Here is a 20638-nt window from a genome sequence, read left to right on the forward strand (position 1 = left end):
TATTCAGTCTCCAAACAATCTGGATTGCATATATATATATATACTCTATACTGTGTATATATATACTGTATACAACTACATATACAACTACATATACATGTATACTGTATACAACTACATATATATACACTGTATACAACTACATACAACTACATATATATATACTGTATACAACTACAAGAACATGGGCTGTCATGGTCCTTCATTGGAATGCTTTATTTATGGCAGCAATATGTAATTTATTCTATTCCTCTATGGATTACCACAAAAGTACAGAGTCAGTCTTTGTGTTTTCAGTATGCATGGTGTGTGCAACAGATACATACTGTTTATAATACTCACTCAGCTGACAGGTAAAGTACACAGTCAGTCTTTGTGTTTTCAGTATGCATGGTGTGTGCAACAGACACATACTGTTTACACAACTGCCACTGTGTGGCAGTTGACACAACTGCCACGCTTTCGAACCACTGGTACGAATGGTGTGAACGAATAATGATTCTGTGAAGCGCTTTGAGCACTTGGAAAGTCGCTATATAAATCCAATCATTATTATTATTATTTTATTATTATTATAATACTCACTCAGCTGACAGGTAAAGTACACAGTCAGTCTTTGTGTTTTCAGTATGCATGGTGTGTGCAACAGATACATACTGTTTATAATACTCACTCAGCTGACAGGTAAGACACAGTAACTGCTAACCTGGCTCTCACCTTTTTGGGATTGTCGAAGCCCGGCTTGCAGAATTGCCTGTAATATTCCCAGTAGCTTTTGTTGTACCTGTAGTTGTACTGCATGTCCAGGTAGGTGGCAAATCTGTCAGGGCACTTGGAGACACAGAGCTGTGGAAACAACACGCTCTCTTCATGAGAAAGGCCAGCAATCTGGTATCATCAAGTGTGGATGAGAAGTTCAACAGGAGCTTAGTTGTGATCGTTGTGATGTTTTGATGTGGGGTTGTATGAGGTACTTGTTGTATGTTTTGAAAACATACAACAAGTACCTCATACAACCCCACATCAAAACATACAACAAGTACCTCATACAACCCCACATCAAAACATACAACAAGTACCTCATACAACCCCACATCAAAACATACAACAAGTACATCATACAACCCCACATCAAAACATACAACAAGCACCTCATACAACCCCACATCAAAACATACAACAAGTACCTCATACAACCCCACATCAAAACATACAACAAGTACCTCATACAACCCCACATCAAAACATACAACAAGTACATCATACAACCCCACATCAAAACATACAAGTACCTCATACAACCCCACATCAAAACATACAACAAGTACCTCATACAACCCCACATCAAAACATACAACAAGTACCTCATACAACCCCACATCAAAACATACAACAAGTACCTCATACAACCCCACATCAAAACATACAACAAGTACCTCATACAACCCCACATCAAAACATACAACAAGTACCTCATACAACCCCACATCAAAACATACAACAAGTACATCATACAACCCCACATCAAAACATACAACAAGCACCTCATACAACCCCACATCAAAACATACAACAAGTACCTCATACAACCCCACATCAAAACATACAACAAGTACATCATACAACCCCACATCAAAACATACAACAAGTACCTCATACAACCCCACATCAAAACATACAACAAGTACCTCATACAACCCCACATCAAAACATACAACAAGTACCTCATACAAGTCAACCCCACATCAAAAGTAACATACAAGTACCTCATACAACCCCACATCAAAACATACAACAAGTACCTCATACAACCCCACATCAAAACATACAACAAGTACCTCATACAACCCCACATCAAAACATACAACAAGTACCTCATACAACCCCACATCAAAACATACAACAAGTACCTCATACAACCCCACATCAAAACATACAACAAGTACCTCATACAACCCCACATCAAAACATACAAGTACCTCATACAACCCCACATCAAAACATACAACAAGTACCTCATACAACCCCACATCAAAACATACAACAAGTACCTCATACAACCCCACATCAAAACATACAACAAGTACCTCATACAAGTCAACCCCACATCAAAACATCAGTCACAACTATCCCTTTAACACATGGAAAAGTGTGCTGCTTGAGGGGGCTTCAGTCAGGCTCTTACCTGGGTTGTAGGGCACTGAAGGTTAATTAGAACTGCAGGGTTGGCACATTGCAATATGTTGAAGTAGAATAATATGGCTTTGTTTCTGTGGAGACCAAGAGAGAAGAGCGGAGTATGGCTCTGTAATGTTTTATCAGCAAGTATTCACACACACAGCAAAGCTTCTAACAATTAACAGCAAACTTTCCAATTTCCACACATCGTCGTCACGGCCGTGCGTTGGCGTAAAGATAACAATAGAAATACAGAACAATTGGTGGCTTGCATAATTATTATAAACGGTATGAATTGTCGAGTGGATATTTCTGGACTCACGAGTTGGGAGTCCCCTGCTGGCCACAGAACTGGCCATGGCTGTCGGTTGGGTAGACTACCTTCCTGGGGTCGCCATGGATCCAGGCTGAAAACACACCACAACACGGTTCATTTAGTGACATCACAATCTGGTTCATTTAGTGGGTACTTCTTTTTCCCAAAGCACCCTACAGTACAGTACTGTACTGTACAGTACAGTACTGTGACTGACTGACTGTATTTTTAGCATGGGCGGCACCATGGGACTTAAACTCCTCATCCTGGCAGTCGTATTGCCGTGGTCCACCCACTGAGCCACCCAGGCCGTCTCATTAGCCTCCTTTCCAGCCCCTTCATGGTCCTAATGCTAGCACTGTCACACAGCGTTCTGTGTAATAGAGCATCACTTAATGACACCAGGGCTCATTAATTACAAATTCAATTGGGACACACACACGGACACACACACACACACACACACACACACACACACACACACACACACACACACGGACACACACACACACACACACACACACAGACCTACACACACACACACACACACACAAATTGTACCATTGTCTAAAACGTTACCGAAAAACTTTGCCGACTTTGGAGCTATGTTACCACATGCCCACTTCCCAGAGAGCTAGCATAACAGCGTTGGTACCTATGTATTCGTCTGGATGTCTCGTTTCTGACGATACCAGAAAGTCCACTGTAGCATTAGCTTGTAGAACTAGCTGTCTATGGCCATGAGAGGTTGCTTCCAGGCCGGATGTGACACTGCCAACTGTGCCTGTATGGACGCCTGGCCAAGCCAGAGAAAAACACAAGGGCTTGGACATGTGACCCCTGTGTTGGTAGGCAGGGAAATCTGAGAGAGAGAGAGAGACAGAGAGACAGAGACAGAGAGATGGAGGGAGAGAGAGAGAGAGAGAGAGAGAGAGACACAGAGAGACAGAGAGAGCATGGCTTCTCCAGACATGAGCCAACCAAGTGGCTTGAAGGAATTTTGGATGAGATGGTTTGAACTGTGAGAATGTTTTGAGGAGGCCTGGACACTGTGAGAACATTTGGAGGAGGCCTGGACACTGTGAGTGTTTGGAGGAGGACTGGATGCTGGGCAGATCAGAGCAGGTTAACTGCAGCCATGCATTGTAAACTCCCACTTATTCAAAGAACAGGCCATTCTCCGGGGAACTGCATTTTTCAACTCCCCCGCATTTTGCACAATCAGCCATGTTGTTGCATAATAAGCCACTATGAGATGATGAGGATGAAACAAATAAAGTGTCTGGTGTTGCTACATCCTGTAGAGGGCAGCAGTTAGGCCTCAATAATCACGTCACAATCAATTCATCCACTTATTGTGATTCATGGTCATGACCTCAATCATTGTTCTGACCTCAAAGTATTGCCCGTTGTGTTTGTTTACATAAACAGAGTTATATGCCTACACATGTTTTACTGTCATTTATGACCACGCTACTTCTGTCATCTCGTGCACGCACGCAAACAAAAACACACACACACACACACACACACACACACACACACAGTGAACCAGGTGAAGATAACGTGTTACTAGAGAATAGTGGTTTCACAGACTAGTTGACTATCAAAACCACTAGTGGGCACTGTGCAGTGTAGTCGACTAATCGTTCATCTGTGGTTTTAGGAATATAAATAACAGGCCTTAGCTATTCCAAAGGTCAGGGGTCACGCTCCTGTATGTACTGAACTCACTGAAGCTCACTGAAATGCACTCTGTGTGCACTGTGTGTGTGTGTGTGTGTGTGTGTGTGTGTGTGTGTGTGTGTGTGTGTGTGTGTGTGTGTGTGCGCACTGTGGAGGACATTCTAGTGAGCGTGACCCCATTGACCTTGCATTTGTTTCCCCCAAACTTTCCAGAGCTACTATGAGGAACAGCGTGGAGTGTGCTGAGAAAGAACTCTACCAATCAACACCATCATTGGTAAGTAGCAAAAAGGGGTAGACTTAAAAGAAATTGAGCTATCCCTTTAAGAATCAGAAGTTCAGGCGTCTGGGTAGTGTAGAGGTAAAAGCACTCGCCACCTCCACGGAGACACAGGTTCGATTCCCGGCAGTGGCACTTCTGGCTTGTTCAGACGTTCCTACAGGCACACTTGGCCGTGTCTGTGGGTGGGAAGCCGGTGGGGTATGAGTCCTGGTCGCTGCACTAGCGCCTCCTCTGGTCGGTCGGGGCGCCTGCTCGGGGGACAGTGGAACTGGGGGGAATAGCGTGATCCTTCCACGTGCTACGTCTTGCCGGTCAAACTCCTCGCTGTCAGGTGAAAAGAAGCGGCTGGCTTGGCCCAAAACGAAAAACTTTTTTGGTCCGAGTGAAATGTTATGGTCTCACCCGATTCTAAATATAGTTATGGTCTCACCTGATTCTAAATATAGAAGAGTGAAATGTTATGGTCTCACCCGATTCTAAATATAGTTATGGTCTCACCTGATTCTAAATATAGATGAGTGAAATGTTATGGTCTCACCTGATTCTAAATATAGAAGAGTGAAATGTTATGGTCTCACCTGATTCTAAATATAGAAGAGTGAAATGTTATGGTCTCACCTGATTCTAAATATAGATGAGTGAAATGTTCTGGTCTCACCTGATTCTAAATATATAAGAGTGAAATGTTATGGTCTCACCTGATTCTAAATATAGATGAGTGAAATGTTATGGTCTCACCTGATTCTAAATATATAAGAGTGAAATGTTATGGTCTCACCTGATTCTAAATATAGATGAGTGAAATGTTATGGTCTCACCTGATTCTAAATATATAAGAGTGAAATGTTATGGTCTCACCTGATTCTAAATATAGAAGAGTGAAATGTTATGGTCTCACCTGATTCTAAATATAGATGAGTGAAATGTTATGGTCTCACCCGATCCTAAATATAGAAGAGTGAAATGTTATGGTCTCACCTGATTCTAAATATAGCTGAATCACTTTTTTGAGCAAGTAAAACTATTTAGAATTTTACGAAACGTGACTTTGGTACTCTATATGGACCAACAAACAGTAGTTCTGCTGACGGAGCGGCTCCATTTTGTTTGTAGGAAGCAGAGGTTTTGTCAAGATGTAAGTTAGCCAGGAACCAAAAAGGAACAACACAGACAACACTCTCCCCACCTACCCACTCTTTATAAGTGAGTGAGTGAGTACGTGAGTGAGTGAGTGAGTGAGTGAGTGAGTGTGTGTGTGTGTGTGTGTGTGTGCGTTTGTTGTTTTGAAACTTCAACTGATGAAATCAGCAGCAATGTGACTCAGACTCACCCACGGTACCCAGAGCGATGTAGCCGAGGATGACGATGATGAAGATAACACAGCACACCACATCAGTGCAGCTCCTGCAGTTCAACACATAAAGACAGGTGTCATCGTGGAGATACATAGAAATATGGAGAGAAACTATGGTGGATGATCGTAACACAGCTCATCAGTCAACCCAGTGTACAACATCACGAGCAGATACATGTTTTATATGGCCGACCTCAGAGGGGACTGCACCTTCCATCCTGCCAAGAGGTGCAGAGAATTAGATGGCAGACGGAGATAATAACTCATGGAGCAGATTTGTTTTGGTGCATATTCAAAGCTACATGATACAACTTTCTGACAAGAAACACAAAATAAATCAGATATATTATTACACATTATCTTTCTGTGAAACAGTGGCCACAAATCCAAAATGGATGATATGGCGGGGATAATGCCAGAGTACAAACTAAGCGAAGTGGTGCGAAAGCAACTAAGTGTGACACTATTGTGCTACTCAAAAATATATGTTTGTAGGTTTGGCAGGTCTGCATGATGTGCCCCCTAAAGGTCTCTGCACGGCCCTGGAAAGCAGCCGGGGTTTTGAGGTCGGGGTTGGTGAGGTACCCCTGACTTTCAGAGTATAAAATCCCGGTTCAGGTGACATCACAGGGGGTGCTCCCCTCTGTGAACTGGGAAATTCCAAGTTCCCAGTGCAAGTAACAAACTAATACACTTCCTGCCTCAAGGTGAAAAGTTGCATATGACTTCCTCCGTTTGTTGGGAATCCAAAGCAGTGACGTAGTGATCATGGCGAGTGAGTCTCAGCTCTAAATCTGGGTGCTACCAGGCAAGACAAGGTGCCATCTGTTCTCACAGAAAGTGTAGCAGAGCTCCATTGACTTTCTAATGAGACTCTGAATCCCCCCAGAGTGAACTGTACCTACAGCCACACTGACAGCCAGCCTGTCTCTGTAGAGTGAACTGTCCCTACAGGCACACTGACAGCCAGCCTCTCTCTGTAGAGTGAACTGTCCCTACAGGCACACTGACAGCCAGCCTGTCTCTGTAGAGTGAACTGTACCTACAGCCACACTGACAGCCAGCCTGTCTCTGTAGAGTGAACTGTCCCTACAGGCACAATGACAGCCAGCCTCTCTCTGTAGAGTGAACTGTCCCTACAGGCACACTGACAGCCAGCCTGTCTCTGTAGAGTGAACTGTACCTACAGCCACACTGACAGCCAGCCTGTCTCTGTAGAGTGAACTGTCCCTACAGGCACACTGACAGCCAGCCTCTCTCTGTAGAGTGAACTGTCCCTACAGGCACACTGACAGCCAGCCTCTCTCTGTAGAGTGAACTGTCCCTACAGGCACACTGACAGCCAGCCTGTCTCTGTAGAGTGAACGGTCCCTACAGGCACACTGACAGCCAGCCTGTCTCTGTAGAGTGAACGGTCCCTACAGGCACACTGACAGCCAGCCTGTCTCTGTAGAGTGAACTGTCCCTACAGGCACACTGACAGCCAGCCTCTCTCTGTAGAGTGAACTGTCCCTACAGGCACACTGACAGCCAGCCTCTCTCTGTAGAGTGAACGGTCCCTACAGGCACACTGACAGCCAGCCTGTCTCTGTAGAGTGAACTGTCCCTACAGGCACACTGACAGCCAGCCTCTCTCTGTAGAGTGAACTGTCCCTACAGGCACACTGACAGCCAGCCTGTCTCTGTAGAGTGAACGGTCCCTACAGGCACACTGACAGCCAGCCTCTGTAGAGTGAACTGTCCCTACAGGCACACTGACAGCCAGCCTCTCTCTGTAGAGTGAACTGTCCCTACAGGCACACTGACAGCCAGCCTCTCTCTGTAGAGTGAACGGTCCCTACAGGCACACTGACAGCCAGCCTGTCTCTGTAGAGTGAACTGTCCCTACAGGCACACTGACAGCCAGCCTCTCTCTGTAGAGTGAACTGTCCCTACAGGCACACTGACAGCCAGCCTGTCTCTGTAGAGTGAACTGTCCCTACAGGCACACTGACAGCCAGCCTGTCTCTGTAGAGTGAACTGTCCCTACAGGAACACTGACAGCCAGCCTGTCTCTGTAGAATGAACTGTCCCTACAGGCACACTGACAGCCAGCCTCTCTCTGTAGAGTGAACTGTCCCTACAGGCACACTGACAGCCAGCCTCTCTCTGTAGAGTGAACTGTCCCTACAGCCACACTGACAGCCAGCCTGTCTCTGTAGAGTGAACTGTCCCTGCAGCCACACTGACAGCCAGCCTCTATCTGTAAAGTGAACTGTACCTACAGGCACACTGACAGCCAGCCTATCTCTGTAGAGTGAACTGTCCCTGCAGCCACACTGACAGCCAGCCTCTATCTGTAAAGTGAACTGTACCTACAGGCACACTGACAGCCAGCCTATCTCTGTAGAGTGAACTGTCCCTGCAGCCACACTGACAGCCAGCCTCTCTCTGTAAAGTGAACTGTCCCTACAGGCACACTGACAGCCAGCCTCTGTAGGGTGGCCTCCGCCTGCTCCTTTAGAGCAGGATCTCTCCCTCTCTCCCTCCCTCCTCCCTCCTCCCTCCCTCCCTCCCTCCCTCCGCCACAGAGGGGAGAGGAGCTGTCAGCCCGGCCCCCTCACACTTCCACACTCTGCGTATTAAGCCCAGCCCTGCAACAAAGGCAAGGTGGATCCACAGTGCACAGTACACAGTATGCAGTATACTCCTAACACCATCACAGTGCATGGTACCATACAGAGGACATACTCCTAACACCATCACAATGCATGGTACATCCGCAGGAGCAAAGCCAATGTCAGGAGGAGGCCCAGGCAGAGAGGAGGAGGCCCGGGCAGAGAGGAGGAGACCTGGGCAGAAAGGAGGAGGCCCGGGCAGAGAGGAGGAGGCCCGGGCAGAGAGGAGGAGACCTGGGCAGAAAGGAGGAGGCCCGGGCAGAGAGGAGGAGACCCGGGCAGAGAGGAGGAGGCCTGGGCAGAAAGGAGGAGGCCCAGGCAGAGAGGAGGAGGCCTGGGCAGAAAGGAGGAGACCCGGGCAGAAAGGAGGAGACCCGGGCAGAGAGGAGGAGACCCGGGCAGAAAGGAGGAGACCCGGGCAGAGAGGAGGAGGTCTGGGCAGAGAGGAGGAGACCTGGGCAGAGAGGAGGAGACCCGGGCAGAGAGGAGGAGACCCGGGCAGAGAGGAGGAGACCCGGGCAGAAAGGAGGAGACCCGGGCAGAGAGGAGGAGACCTGGGCAGAGAGGAGGAGGTCTGGGCAGAGAGGAGGAGGCCTGGGCAGAGAGGAGGAGACCCGGGCAGAGAGGAGGAGACCCGGGCAGAGAGGAGGAGACCCGGGCAGAGAGGAGGAGACCCGGGCAGAGAGGAGGAGGCCTGGGCAGAGAGGAGGAGACCTGGGCAGAGAGGAGGAGGTCTGGGCAGAGAGGAGGAGGTCTGGGCAGAGAGGAGGAGGCCTGGGCAGAGAGGAGGAGGCCTGGGCAGAGAGGAGGAGACCTGGGCAGAGAGGAGGAGACCTGAGCAGAGAGGAGGAGACCCGGGCAGAGAGGAGGAGACCTGGGCAGAGAGGAGGAGGTCTGGGCAGAAAGGAGGAGACCCGGGCAGAGAGGAGGAGACCTGGGCAGAGAGGAGGAGGTCTGGGCAGAGAGGAGGAGACCTGGGCAGAGAGGAGGAGACCCGGGCAGAGAGGAGGAGACCCGGGCAGAGAGGAGGAGACCCGGGCAGAGAGGAGGAGACCCGGGCAGAGAGGAGGAGACCTGGGCAGAGAGGAGGAGACCTGGGCAGAGAGGAGGAGGTCTGGGCAGAGAGGAGGAGGCCTGGGCAGAGAGGAGGAGACCCGGGCAGAGAGGAGGAGGCCTGGGCAGAGAGGAGGAGGCCTGGGCAGAGAGGAGGAGGTCTGGGCAGAGAGGAGGAGGCCCGGGCATGGAGGTGCCCCTGAGATTCTTTGAAGAGCGGCTTGTCCTTGTTCTGACATGCTTCCATCCATCCAAACAGCATTTGATGATTAAATAGCAGATGGTCAACGCACGCACGCACGCACGCACGCACACACACACACACACACACACACACACGCACACACACACACACACACACACACACACACACACACACACACACACACACACACACACTGAAGAGCTAAGTGTTAAGTGAGAGGGAGAACAAGAAGAAGAGTGCTGGCAGTCCTGTCAGCTCCATGAGAACCTTTGTGTCACAGCGTTATTTTCTCTGTGCGAGCAGGGTGACACAGATGACAACGGTTATTTTCTCTGTGGGAGCAGGGTGACACAGATGATATTTTCTCTGTGCGAGCAGGGTGACACAGATGATATTTTCTCTGTGGGAGCAGGGTGACACAGATGACAACGGTTATTTTCTCTGTGGGAGCAGGGTGACAGAGATGACAACGGGTGCCACAGAATAGCGTGGGTGCCATTCTGCCGCCAGACTGTCCCCATCTCGTAACAGGCATTTAATAGGAAGAGGTCTTCGGAGGGTCACACACACACACACGCACACGCACACGCACACGCACACACACAGAGACACAGACACAGACACACACACGGACACAGACACACACACACACACTTCCTTCTCATGGTCGAAAGAGCCTAGAAAGATATTGGTTTGAATGCCATTAGCTTCCCTGATGAACACAAGACTCCTTTACAAGCGTTGGCATGGAACTAATGATTATTTTCATTGTCGATTAATCTGTCGATTACTTTCTTGATTAATTGATTAGTTGTTTGGTCTCTAAAAATGTCAGAAAAAGGTGAAAAATGTTGATCAGTGTTTCCAAAAGATGATCTGGTGTCTCTGAGCAAACACACCAGGACATTTTCACATTTAAGAAGCTGGAATCAGAGAATTTTGACTATTTCTTCTTAAAAGATTACTCAAACTGATTAATCAATTATCAAAATAGCTGGTGATTAATTTAAGAGTTGACAACAAGTAATGGATTAATGGTTGCAGCTCTAATATTTTGTGGCACAAGCGAAGCCTGGATCTGTAGTTGAATCAGTGTTGCAGATTTAGAATGCATATCACTGTGACAGACTGGATGTGTAGTTGAATCAGTGTTACAGATTTAGAATGCATATCACTGTGACAGACTGGATGTGTAGTTGAATGAGTGATGCAGATTTAGAATGCAGATCACTGTGACAGATCTGTAGTTGAATCAGTATCACTGTGACAGACTGGATGTGTAGTTGAATCAGTGTTGCAGATTTATAACACATATCACTGTGACAGACTGGATGTGTAGTTGAATCAGTATCACTGTGACAGACTGGATGTGTAGTTGAATCAGTATCACTGTGACAGACTGGATGTGTAGTTGAATCAGTATCACTGTGACAGACTGGATGTGTAGTTGAATCAGTCTCACTGTGACAGACTGGATGTGTAGTTGAATCAGTCTCACTGTGACAGACTGGATGTGTAGTTGAATCAGTATCACTGTGACAGACTGGATGTGTAGTTGAATCAGTATCACTGTGACAGACTGGATGTGTAGTTGAATCAGTCTCACTGTGACAGACTGGATGTGTAGTTGAATCAGTCTCACTGTGACAGACTGGATGTGTAGTTGAATCAGTCTCACTGTGACAGACTGGATGTGTAGTTGAATCAGTATCACTGTGACAGACCTCCACACACAACACATTATTACATTGCAGTGCGGCTGTGCCGTTGTGCTTTATGCACATATATTTTTACTCCACTAGCCGGCATCAGTAACCGCCAACGCATGATATTATTTATAGCGGGAGCCAAGTTGAATTAGCTCGACACCGTGGCCACTTCTGTCTGGCCTTCAGAGGACTGCTCAATAAGCTGGGATACGGCTGCTTTACTTAGGCATGGGGCTGGTACAGAAACAAGAGGAGCGCAGGGCCGCTTCTCTCCCTCTTCTCATTAAGAACAAGCCTCTGAGCCACACAAACATCAAAGTCTCCTTGGTGCCTTCATCCAGCTGGAGGAGGGAGATGGGCTGGAGACACAGCCTGAGGACCCGAAAACGCCTTCACAACAGCCTGCCTGCCACACTGAGTGTAACAGAGATAAGCACAGCCTGCATTATCTCACAAAATGAGTCAATCATGGAGGAAGGCCTGTAAGGGCTTTCTGCTTTATGCAGAATACTGATGTGCTTCCTCATTGTCCTCAATGAAGACACGCTTTCTTAAGATGTTGAATTCATTTCTAAAATAGGATACAGCATATCTTTTTGTAGGGTGTCCGGTTAGTGCAGTGGTAACTTCCCTGTCTACCAACACAAGGGTCGCAGGTTCGAGCCCCCGTCTTTTCTCCGGCTTGGTCCGGGGGTCTGTTCGGGGGGAGGGGAACTGGGGACATAGCCTGATCCCCCCCCCACACGCCACGTCCTGCCTTGTGAAACTCGCTGTCAGGTGAAAAAGAAGCAGCTGGCGACTGCACATGTATGGAAGGAACCAGAGTTGGGGTCCGTTACTCAAAAAAGTAATGTATTACACATTACACATTACTTTCAAAAAAAGTAATGCCTTACTTTACTTGATTACTCCCTGGAGAAAGTAATTTGTTACACTACTCGTTACATTACTTTTGCGTTACTCCGTAACATCGCCTGAGATGGTAATTTGCCAGTTGACAAAACAAACATTAAACCTTACATATCCCCATATATTAGCACAAAAAAATGGTAGACTATACAGCTGGAGACACCACTAACATTTGATTTGCAACTTTGTAAGCATCACTGCTTGAAAACAATTTGCTCCTCTAATGCAATTACACCAACACAAATTGCTTTCTCTGCCTTCCACAAACAATCAAAAATGGGAAATGGAATTGTTTTAATCTGATGTACTGGACTTTGATTGTGCGATTTTTTTTTGTTGTTTTTTATTTTGGATGTTTCCCCACACAGTGTACATGTCAAAGTAAGGCGGTGATGTGAAGTGTGTGCAGTACCTGTTATGAACAGGACCTCTGAAGGTTGGGTCAAACTTGCGTGGCTCACCTGTAAGACAAGCAGATCAGTGTGGTTAGTTTATGTAAAGAGCACCAAACAGACAAACACAAACACTATTCAAATCTAATGATTCATTCTTCCATCAATATCAATTATCGATATCGTGATATGATAGCATATATCGTCTTAGACTTTGGATATGGTAAGATTGTGATATGGCAGAAGTGTTATGTTTTCCTGCTTTTAAAGGCTGTATTACAGTAAAGTGATGTCATTTTCGGAACTTACCAGACTGTTCTAGCTGTTCTATTATTTTAACTGTCCAGGACAAACTAACGAGCATTTATCTGTCCAGGACAAACTAACGAGCATGCATCTGTCCAGGACAAACTAACGAGCATTTAACTGTCCGGGACAAACTAACGAGCATTTAACTGTCCAGGACAAACTAACGAGCATTTATCTGTCCAGGACAAACTAACGAGCATGTATCTGTCCAGGACAAACTAACGAGCATTTAACTGTCCGGGACAAACTAACAAGCATTTAACTGTCCGGGACAAACTAATGAGCATTTAATTGTCCGGGACAAACTAACAAGCATTTAACTGTCCAGGACAAACTAACGAGCATTTAACTGTCCAGGACAAACTAACGAGCATTTAACTGTCCAGGACAAACTAACAAGCATTTGCCTGTCCAGGACAAACTAATGAGCATTCAACTGTCCAGGACAAAAAAACTAGCATTTAACTGTCCAGGACAAACTAATGAGCATTCAACTGTCCAGGACAAAAAAACTAGCATTTAACTGTCCAGGACAAACTAATGAGCATTCAACTGTCCAGGACAAAAAAACTAGCATTTAACTGTCCGGGACAAACTAACGAGCATTTAACTTTCCGGGACAAACAAACAAGCATTTACCTGTTCATGACAAACTAACGAGTATTTAACTTTCCGGGACAAACTAACGAGCATTTACCTGTTCATGACAAACTAACGAGCATTTAACTTTCCGGGACAAACTAACAAGCATTTACCTGTTCATGACAAACTAACAAGCATTTACCTGTTCATGACAAACTAACAAGCATTTACCTGTTCATGACAAACTAACGAGGCCACTTCACAGCACAGGTGTCCCTAGCAGCACCAGCCCCAAAAGGGATGAGCCTACGAAGCTACAGCAGTAAGAAGCAAAACAATGTATCAAGCGATACAAACTGGCAATAAATCATCTTACAGTGCCACAGCGCTTCAGTAAAATTGTCTGGAGCCTGTGCCAGATTCACTTCCATTCAGTTGAAAACAGCTATAGAATTTTTTCTATTATGGCTATATTAACGGGGCTGGACTTTAATGAAACATTGAACACTCCTGCTTCTTCCAAAGAAGAAATTTTGTTTCTAGACAGTTCCATTATGAAATTACAGCCTCTCAAAAAAGTGCACTTTCAAGGGTTTTCTGTCGTTTTTTTTTACTTTCCAAGATATAGGCCCTTTTATGAATACCTTTTGCACTCTAATTTCGAGCACATTCACTGACTCTGGCTGGTGTTTTCTGATGTGGTGGCGTGTGGTGTGGTTTCTGTGAAGCCTGTGTGCCACACACCCCTCTCCCCCCCCCCCCCCCCCCCCCCCTCCCCTCCCCCCTCTCCCCTCTCCACCTCTGAGCTGCGGGCTCCTCCCACACGCACAGAGTTTGTTTTCTCGTTTTTGCCCCGGACAGATCCCAGCGCCCATCAAGAAGGAAATGATGCGCGCTGGCAAACGCGACTGAACGAAAAGGCTTGGCCGTTCGGCTTCGGATGCTGGCTTTCTAGGAAATCGTGTGGAGATAGATAGAAGCATAAGAGCTCAGTTGTGAGCGCGGATGCAGCCGAGCCCACTGTCCGCTGTAGACAGAGCAATATATACGGCTCTGGCAGAAAGCATGCATCGGTTTCCACTTTCTCCGCTGTCTCCTGTACAAAGTAAAGGATCTGAGGTGGGTGGAGCAGCTCCTGTGACGATGTTTAAGGTGGCGCCGTGTGATCCCTTGAAGGGATTCATGCTCACTGGCTAGGTACGACCTTAAACAGCAGAATTATGGAATAATATGAATTATGATTTTAGGACGTCCACAGACGTCCTTGGCACTCCTCGTTACTTTTTTTTAGGACGTCCACAGACGTCCTTGGCACTGAATGTGTTAACAGCACTAAAAGGAAACAAGTGATCTGGGCCACAGGAAGGAATCCCCACTTGACCCAGTGGAGTAAATACTGAACCTCCGTCACACAAGGGAAATAAGTCTATCTGTGGGCTGTTTCCATGCATGTATGTTCTGTCACTCTGTAACCCAGCAGAGACAACGTATAACACGTTCCTAAGGATAGCACAGGGAGTGTAATAGAGCTGAACAGTCACGTGACATCTCTTGCCCCGGAGGTGAGTTTCCCCATTCATTTTCTCCATAGACATTTAGAAAAATCCTTATAATAACGAGTTTTAAAGGTGGAACTAAGCCAACCTGTGACCTAGTGAATCGTGAGTGACCATAAAACATCATTATTATACACTCATTATATGAGGATTTTGTGAAATGTCTATGGAGAAAGAAACTCACTTCCGGGGCAAGAGACGTCACGTGACTGTTCAGTTCTATATCTGCGAGCAGCTGGGGCAGCATGAGTGGGCCTATCTGCCATCTACCCATGATCCATACTGATCCTGTTCACAGACTTGGAGCGAGCCTTGCTTATAAAAATGTGAGGAATGAGCGCAGCGCACTACACACTTGACTTTCTCACTAGGCTCTTGCAAACCTGGTGGGCCTGTTCTGAAGGTGCTGTAATAATCAGATACCTCTCGGCTCAATTAGTTGTGAATTTAAAAATGAATTGTAAAGGGAGTATTTCTCCACGAAGATCTACTGAAATGCCAGGATGATATACAGTGATTTCCATGAATGAGTATTGATGGAGAAAATACTTGTTGTTTAGTAAGACATTAGAAGAAGTCCTCACAGACGCTCAGAGCAATGGCAGACTTTTACTCCACTGATTCAAATGGTTACCTGTGAAATCACTTTCACAATCCGTCCACAAAGAGACGTGTCCCGCAGGAACGAGTCCTAAAACCCGGAGGTTAGCATCGCCTGGAAGTCTGTACAGGAATGAGTCCTAAAACCCGGAGGTTAGCATCGCCTGGAAGTCTGTACAGGAACGAGTCCTAAAACCCGGAGGTTAGCATCGCCTGGAAGTCTGTATGAGGATTTTGGTTAGATGCTTGAAATAAGGCCTGTGGTTAACAAGAGTGACAATCACATTTACGCTTCCAACATCATAAAAGTGGTGTTCATTTGTGAGGATTATCTTGCTGAACAGTCTCAGTTTCATTCACTTTTGTTAACCAAAATCCCCATACAAAAAAACGCATCGACTTCCAGACGAGGGAACCCAGCGTGATGCTAACTTCTGGGTTGGCCTACAAAAAAGATGCCATCCTTGTGGTCCTCTATGAAGGCCTTTCATCTCTGAAATAGGGATGTCGACGGTTAACCGTTAACCGGTTAACCGCCGACAACGTCATTGGTCGGTTAAGCATGTCGGTCAAACGGTTAATTTGCATATTAAATTGGCATACAACGTGTTGCCAATATGGTGTTTTTTTTCCCTCCTTCGCGGTAAGCAACAATGTTAACTAGCCTAAGTAGTTACTGTAGCAGCATTATATAGGAATTAAAAGCTCCTGCCACTGCCAGAACAACATTCATTTAGAGAAAGGCTTTTCCAAATGGAAAAGCAGTGTGCACTGTCCGCCTCTCCCCCCGCGTGCGAGATGTGCTCTGTGATAAACTCAGCTCCACACATGCGCCACACCCCCGCCTCCCCTCTGCTTTGACCAGACGGGAGAAGACGCCCTGCCCTGTGCAGAGTCTACAGCGAGCCAGTCAGTCATGCTCCTTCTGTGTTTCAGCCGCTGTCATGAGACCATGAGGTTACTTTCAATGACGCGTTTCAAAACAAGCTGCGCCTTCCACATCGATTCACTGAGGAATCCACACTTTTACCGTAAATTGAGTTCTCTCCAGGTCTGTCTGTCTCTCAGGTGTAATAATCCCACAACGATTACAGCAAGAGTGAGAATGCTCTTCTAAACACATCGGCTATTAATATATAATTATTTATCTGCATCTCATATTAGATCGGTAAAAAGTTTGGACAGCCTGCCTCATTTGTTCATCCTCCCGAGTCCCGCAATGCTGACAGCTGTCAGCGTGCGGACTTGCTGCACTCGTCGTCATGTCGTGCAGCCGGACACACAGAGAGCATACAGCCCTCGTCGCAGATAAAGAGAGAGAGGGAGAAGCGTGGAGAGAGAAGCAAACTATTTTTTTGCACATCTCAAAAGCAGGTAAACCACTGTTGAATTAGTGAGAATGTCAGAAGGAGAGAGCAATAAGCGCTTCTTCAGTGCGCCCTGCAGCGTGAAGGCTTGGGGCGGTGTCTTGATGTGCTATTCAAAGTGGAAATTCGTTCAATTAGCGACACGTTTCGTTCTGAGCTTTTAAAATTAGTTTCTGCTGGTTTTATTAGACTATTTACGACACATGCAGTAAGATAATTCATTTAAGAATTGTGAGCGTGAGTATGGGTTTTTTCCCTCCGTATTTCCCCCTTCTGCAAATGCGTGCAGCTCCTCATAGCCTATCCGAGGAATGTTTTTGTTTAGATGGCTGGAGGATTTAACTTGTCTTCTCGTTTTGTTAATGTGTTTTTTTCTGCTTGTAGATGTAAAAAATAAACGCTTTCTACTGAAAAAAAATCAAGCATTTGGTAGGCCTAAGGTTTAATGGGGCACAGACAGTAAAATAGCGCATTTTAATCTTCTCGGTTAACCGACAGTTGTCGGCTAATGAGTGTCGGTTGTCGGTCAAGAAAAATTATGATTTTCGACATCCCTACTCTGAAATGCTCTAACCTCACAAGCTCTCCTCCATCCCCCCTGCTGTGCACAGCTTCCTCAACACATGTAGAAATGATATAGGGGGCAGGAGTGAGCTGAAGGATAGTGAAGCCGGCTAGGGACCGAGGAGTCAGCGGTTCAAATCCCAGAGCACAACAGCAAAATAAGGGCAGGGAAAGTGACCCTGCGTCAGCTGCCCCTGAGCCAAGTGCTCAGACTCAGCAGTATAGGAAACGTGAATGTGGAGCGGTGCAGAAAAAGACTAACCTGACAGTGACACTGCCAGATGGACGGTTTAGCTCCACATTACATTTCACTAAACCAGTCGATCTGGGAATGCAGTAACCCGACCCGCTGACGGAGGCGGGCACTTTTTCCAGGCTACTTGGCAGGTGATTGGATGACCCATCTGTCTATCACCGCTGGTGCGTGTTAACTTCAACCAATCAGATCGCCATGCCTCTGACGTCACGTTTGCGACCGGAGGAAGGTGCATGGCCTGTGCATGTAAGAGTGATTGAGTCCTTACCGTCCTCATCGTCGTAAAGTTGCCTTCGAAGCATGAGGTTCGATTATAACAAACTAGTTGTGTGGCTTAGCCTTCCCAAATGTTGAGTGTCGTTTTTTAGAATTTAATACATAGAATTGGGAACGTTACATTCAATTTCATTCAGACTGCCTGACACTTCCGCGGCGGCAGCCATGTTGACGAGTGAAAATAACTACAAAGACCATGTGCGTCACACAGAAAGCCCGCCTAAGGCTGCCGCTGATTCGTCGAGCCGGCCATGGTTCGGCCAATCATCTTAACTGCCTGTGCATGACAAGATGGATTATGTCGAGAGAATCTCTTTTGATCTCGCGAGGTTATCCATCTTGCAAGCAAGGTTATAAAAAGACCAGGCATGCTCACAAAACATCCAAGATGCACTGAGTCATCGTATTAAAAATAAGCAATCACAACAATAGCAGAAGATGGAGAAAACAGAAAACAATCTCAAATTATAAATTATAAACATAAAAGAAATCCCAGCACAAGACTCCCCACCGGAGGGCCTTCAGTGCTTCTGCTGCCCCAGAACTCATTCCTCTTCTCTCTCCATAACTATTGAAAGACACTTTTTTTGTGTGATTTGATTTGCTGTATCTCCAGTAGGGCGGCGCCGAATAGTTCAGACATTTGATTATTCGTTCATTTGAATTTTTATGCTAGTTATGCAAAATGAAACTGGTGTACCGTCATTCTACTCCGAACTTGGCAAACCATTTGAGAGCTGTAAGTTAACTTCTGCAATCTGCAATGTTACGTTAGCTCACGGTCAGAGCTGTAGTGGGGGTAAATGCACTTTACATACCTTTTTAAATACAACATAGCATTTACACACATTTTTATGATGGTAAATCACACTGTTATTGTGCGATCTTTAAGCACGGACATCATCGGCCCAAGCTGCTCATTTTTAAAAGGTTGAGTAAAGTTACTGGTATCATATGAAACTAGAAGACCTAAGCCTTAAGGCATCTATTGGTACCAACCATGTCATGCTAGCTTGTCGGGAAAGGGGCTAAATAAAGCTCCAAAGTCGGGCTAAATTTTGGCGATGTGTGTATAAAATTGAAGTGGCAGTTGCTGGGTTCTTTACGTACGTGAATAAAATCCTAAACCGTTAGCGTGTAGAAGATACTGCTGAATCATGCTACTTCTGTCAGCACAGCTTGAGTGATGAGAGAGAGTTCACTGGGTGAGGTGGGAGGAAATGAGAATTAGAGGGCTGGAACTGCCAATTAGTGTATGATTAGGGCATTTCTGCTTTAACCCATTGATACCTGATGCAGCATTTGTGTGCGTATCCCTTTAAGACCGCGAACCGCGTTAACGCCATAACCGCCATAACCGGTTAAAGGGATACGCACACAAATGAGGGATATACACGCAAATGCTGCATCAGGTATCAATGGGTTAAGTGTGAAGTGGAGAGGGACTATTGGAGATAGCTGACAACATGACAAACAGATTACGATTGGGCCTGGAACTCATGGTGTCATGGTGTGCACCTTTAGCTGAGGCATGAAGACACCGCTTAGAAGTCACCTCAATCTCCCTGTCATTGATGCAGTGGGACCCACTTTACACTTAATATTAATATCAACCTTAACATTATGTTAGGTCCTTCATTTTAATATTAACATTCTGTTAGGTCCTTGGCATCACAAATCTTAGTTTACAGCCTTCTGTTGGGTTGTCACTGAAAGTCAGTCACTGCAGTTTTGTTTCAGGTCTAAAAATGGGAGATGTTCTGGGTTAAGTGTGTGGATTCCTCAGCCAAGGACACAGTGTCACGGGACCAGGTGCTCAGCTCACTGCAGCATTTGGAGCCGTCTCAGCTGGAGGATTGAAGATAAGGGGGATGAGGGGGCTGCTACTGCGGAACTATTCTACGTTTGGCACTGAAAGCTAACCTATATCTGCTTTTAGTAGTCTTATATCATCACATATATTTCAGTTATGTATCCTTTTCTGGTGAAGGAGAAGAAACCAGTCTGATAAGCAAACTGTTGTGAAAGACTGTGTGGCTATTTCTCCAGACTGACTTGTTTAACTGTATATAGGCTTTATACTATCTCTATCTTGTGGGGCGGGCGTAGGGGTAGTGACACAGTGGTTAGAGCTGTGGGTGGTGTTGGGGGGGGCGGGCGTAGGGGTAGTGGCACAGTGGTTAGAGCTGTGGGTGGTGTTGGGGGGGCGGGCGTAGGGGTAGTGGCACAGTGGTTAGAGCTGTGGGTGGTGTTGTGGGGCGGGCGTAGGGGTAGTGGCACAGTGGTTAGTGCTGTGGGTGGTGTTGGGGGGCGGGCGTAGGGGTAGTGGCACAGTGGTTAGAGCTGTGGGTGGTGTTGGGGGGGCGGGCGTAGGGGTAGTGACACA

General features: G+C 46.4%; 1 protein-coding gene across 1 annotated transcript in view; it reads right to left on the reverse strand.

Moving 5' to 3' along the window:
• slc44a5b (solute carrier family 44 member 5b) overlaps positions 1-20638 on the reverse strand; it is a gene marked incomplete at its 3' end in the record, with an annotated part of 66278 nt that overhangs the window by 20713 nt on the left and 24927 nt on the right. Inside the window, exons 2-6 of the mRNA XM_083647491.1 lie at positions 12763-12811; positions 5794-5867; positions 2501-2585; positions 2186-2270; positions 718-846 (exon numbers count right to left, since the gene is read on the reverse strand). Coding sequence (XP_083503617.1) covers positions 718-846; positions 2186-2270; positions 2501-2585; positions 5794-5867; positions 12763-12811 — 422 coding nt within the window. The remainder of the gene's footprint in view (positions 1-717; positions 847-2185; positions 2271-2500; positions 2586-5793; positions 5868-12762; positions 12812-20638) is intronic.

Source organism: Poromitra crassiceps, assembly GCF_964638095.1.
Source record: "Poromitra crassiceps genome assembly, chromosome: 12".
NCBI lineage: Eukaryota > Metazoa > Chordata > Actinopteri > Beryciformes > Melamphaidae > Poromitra > Poromitra crassiceps.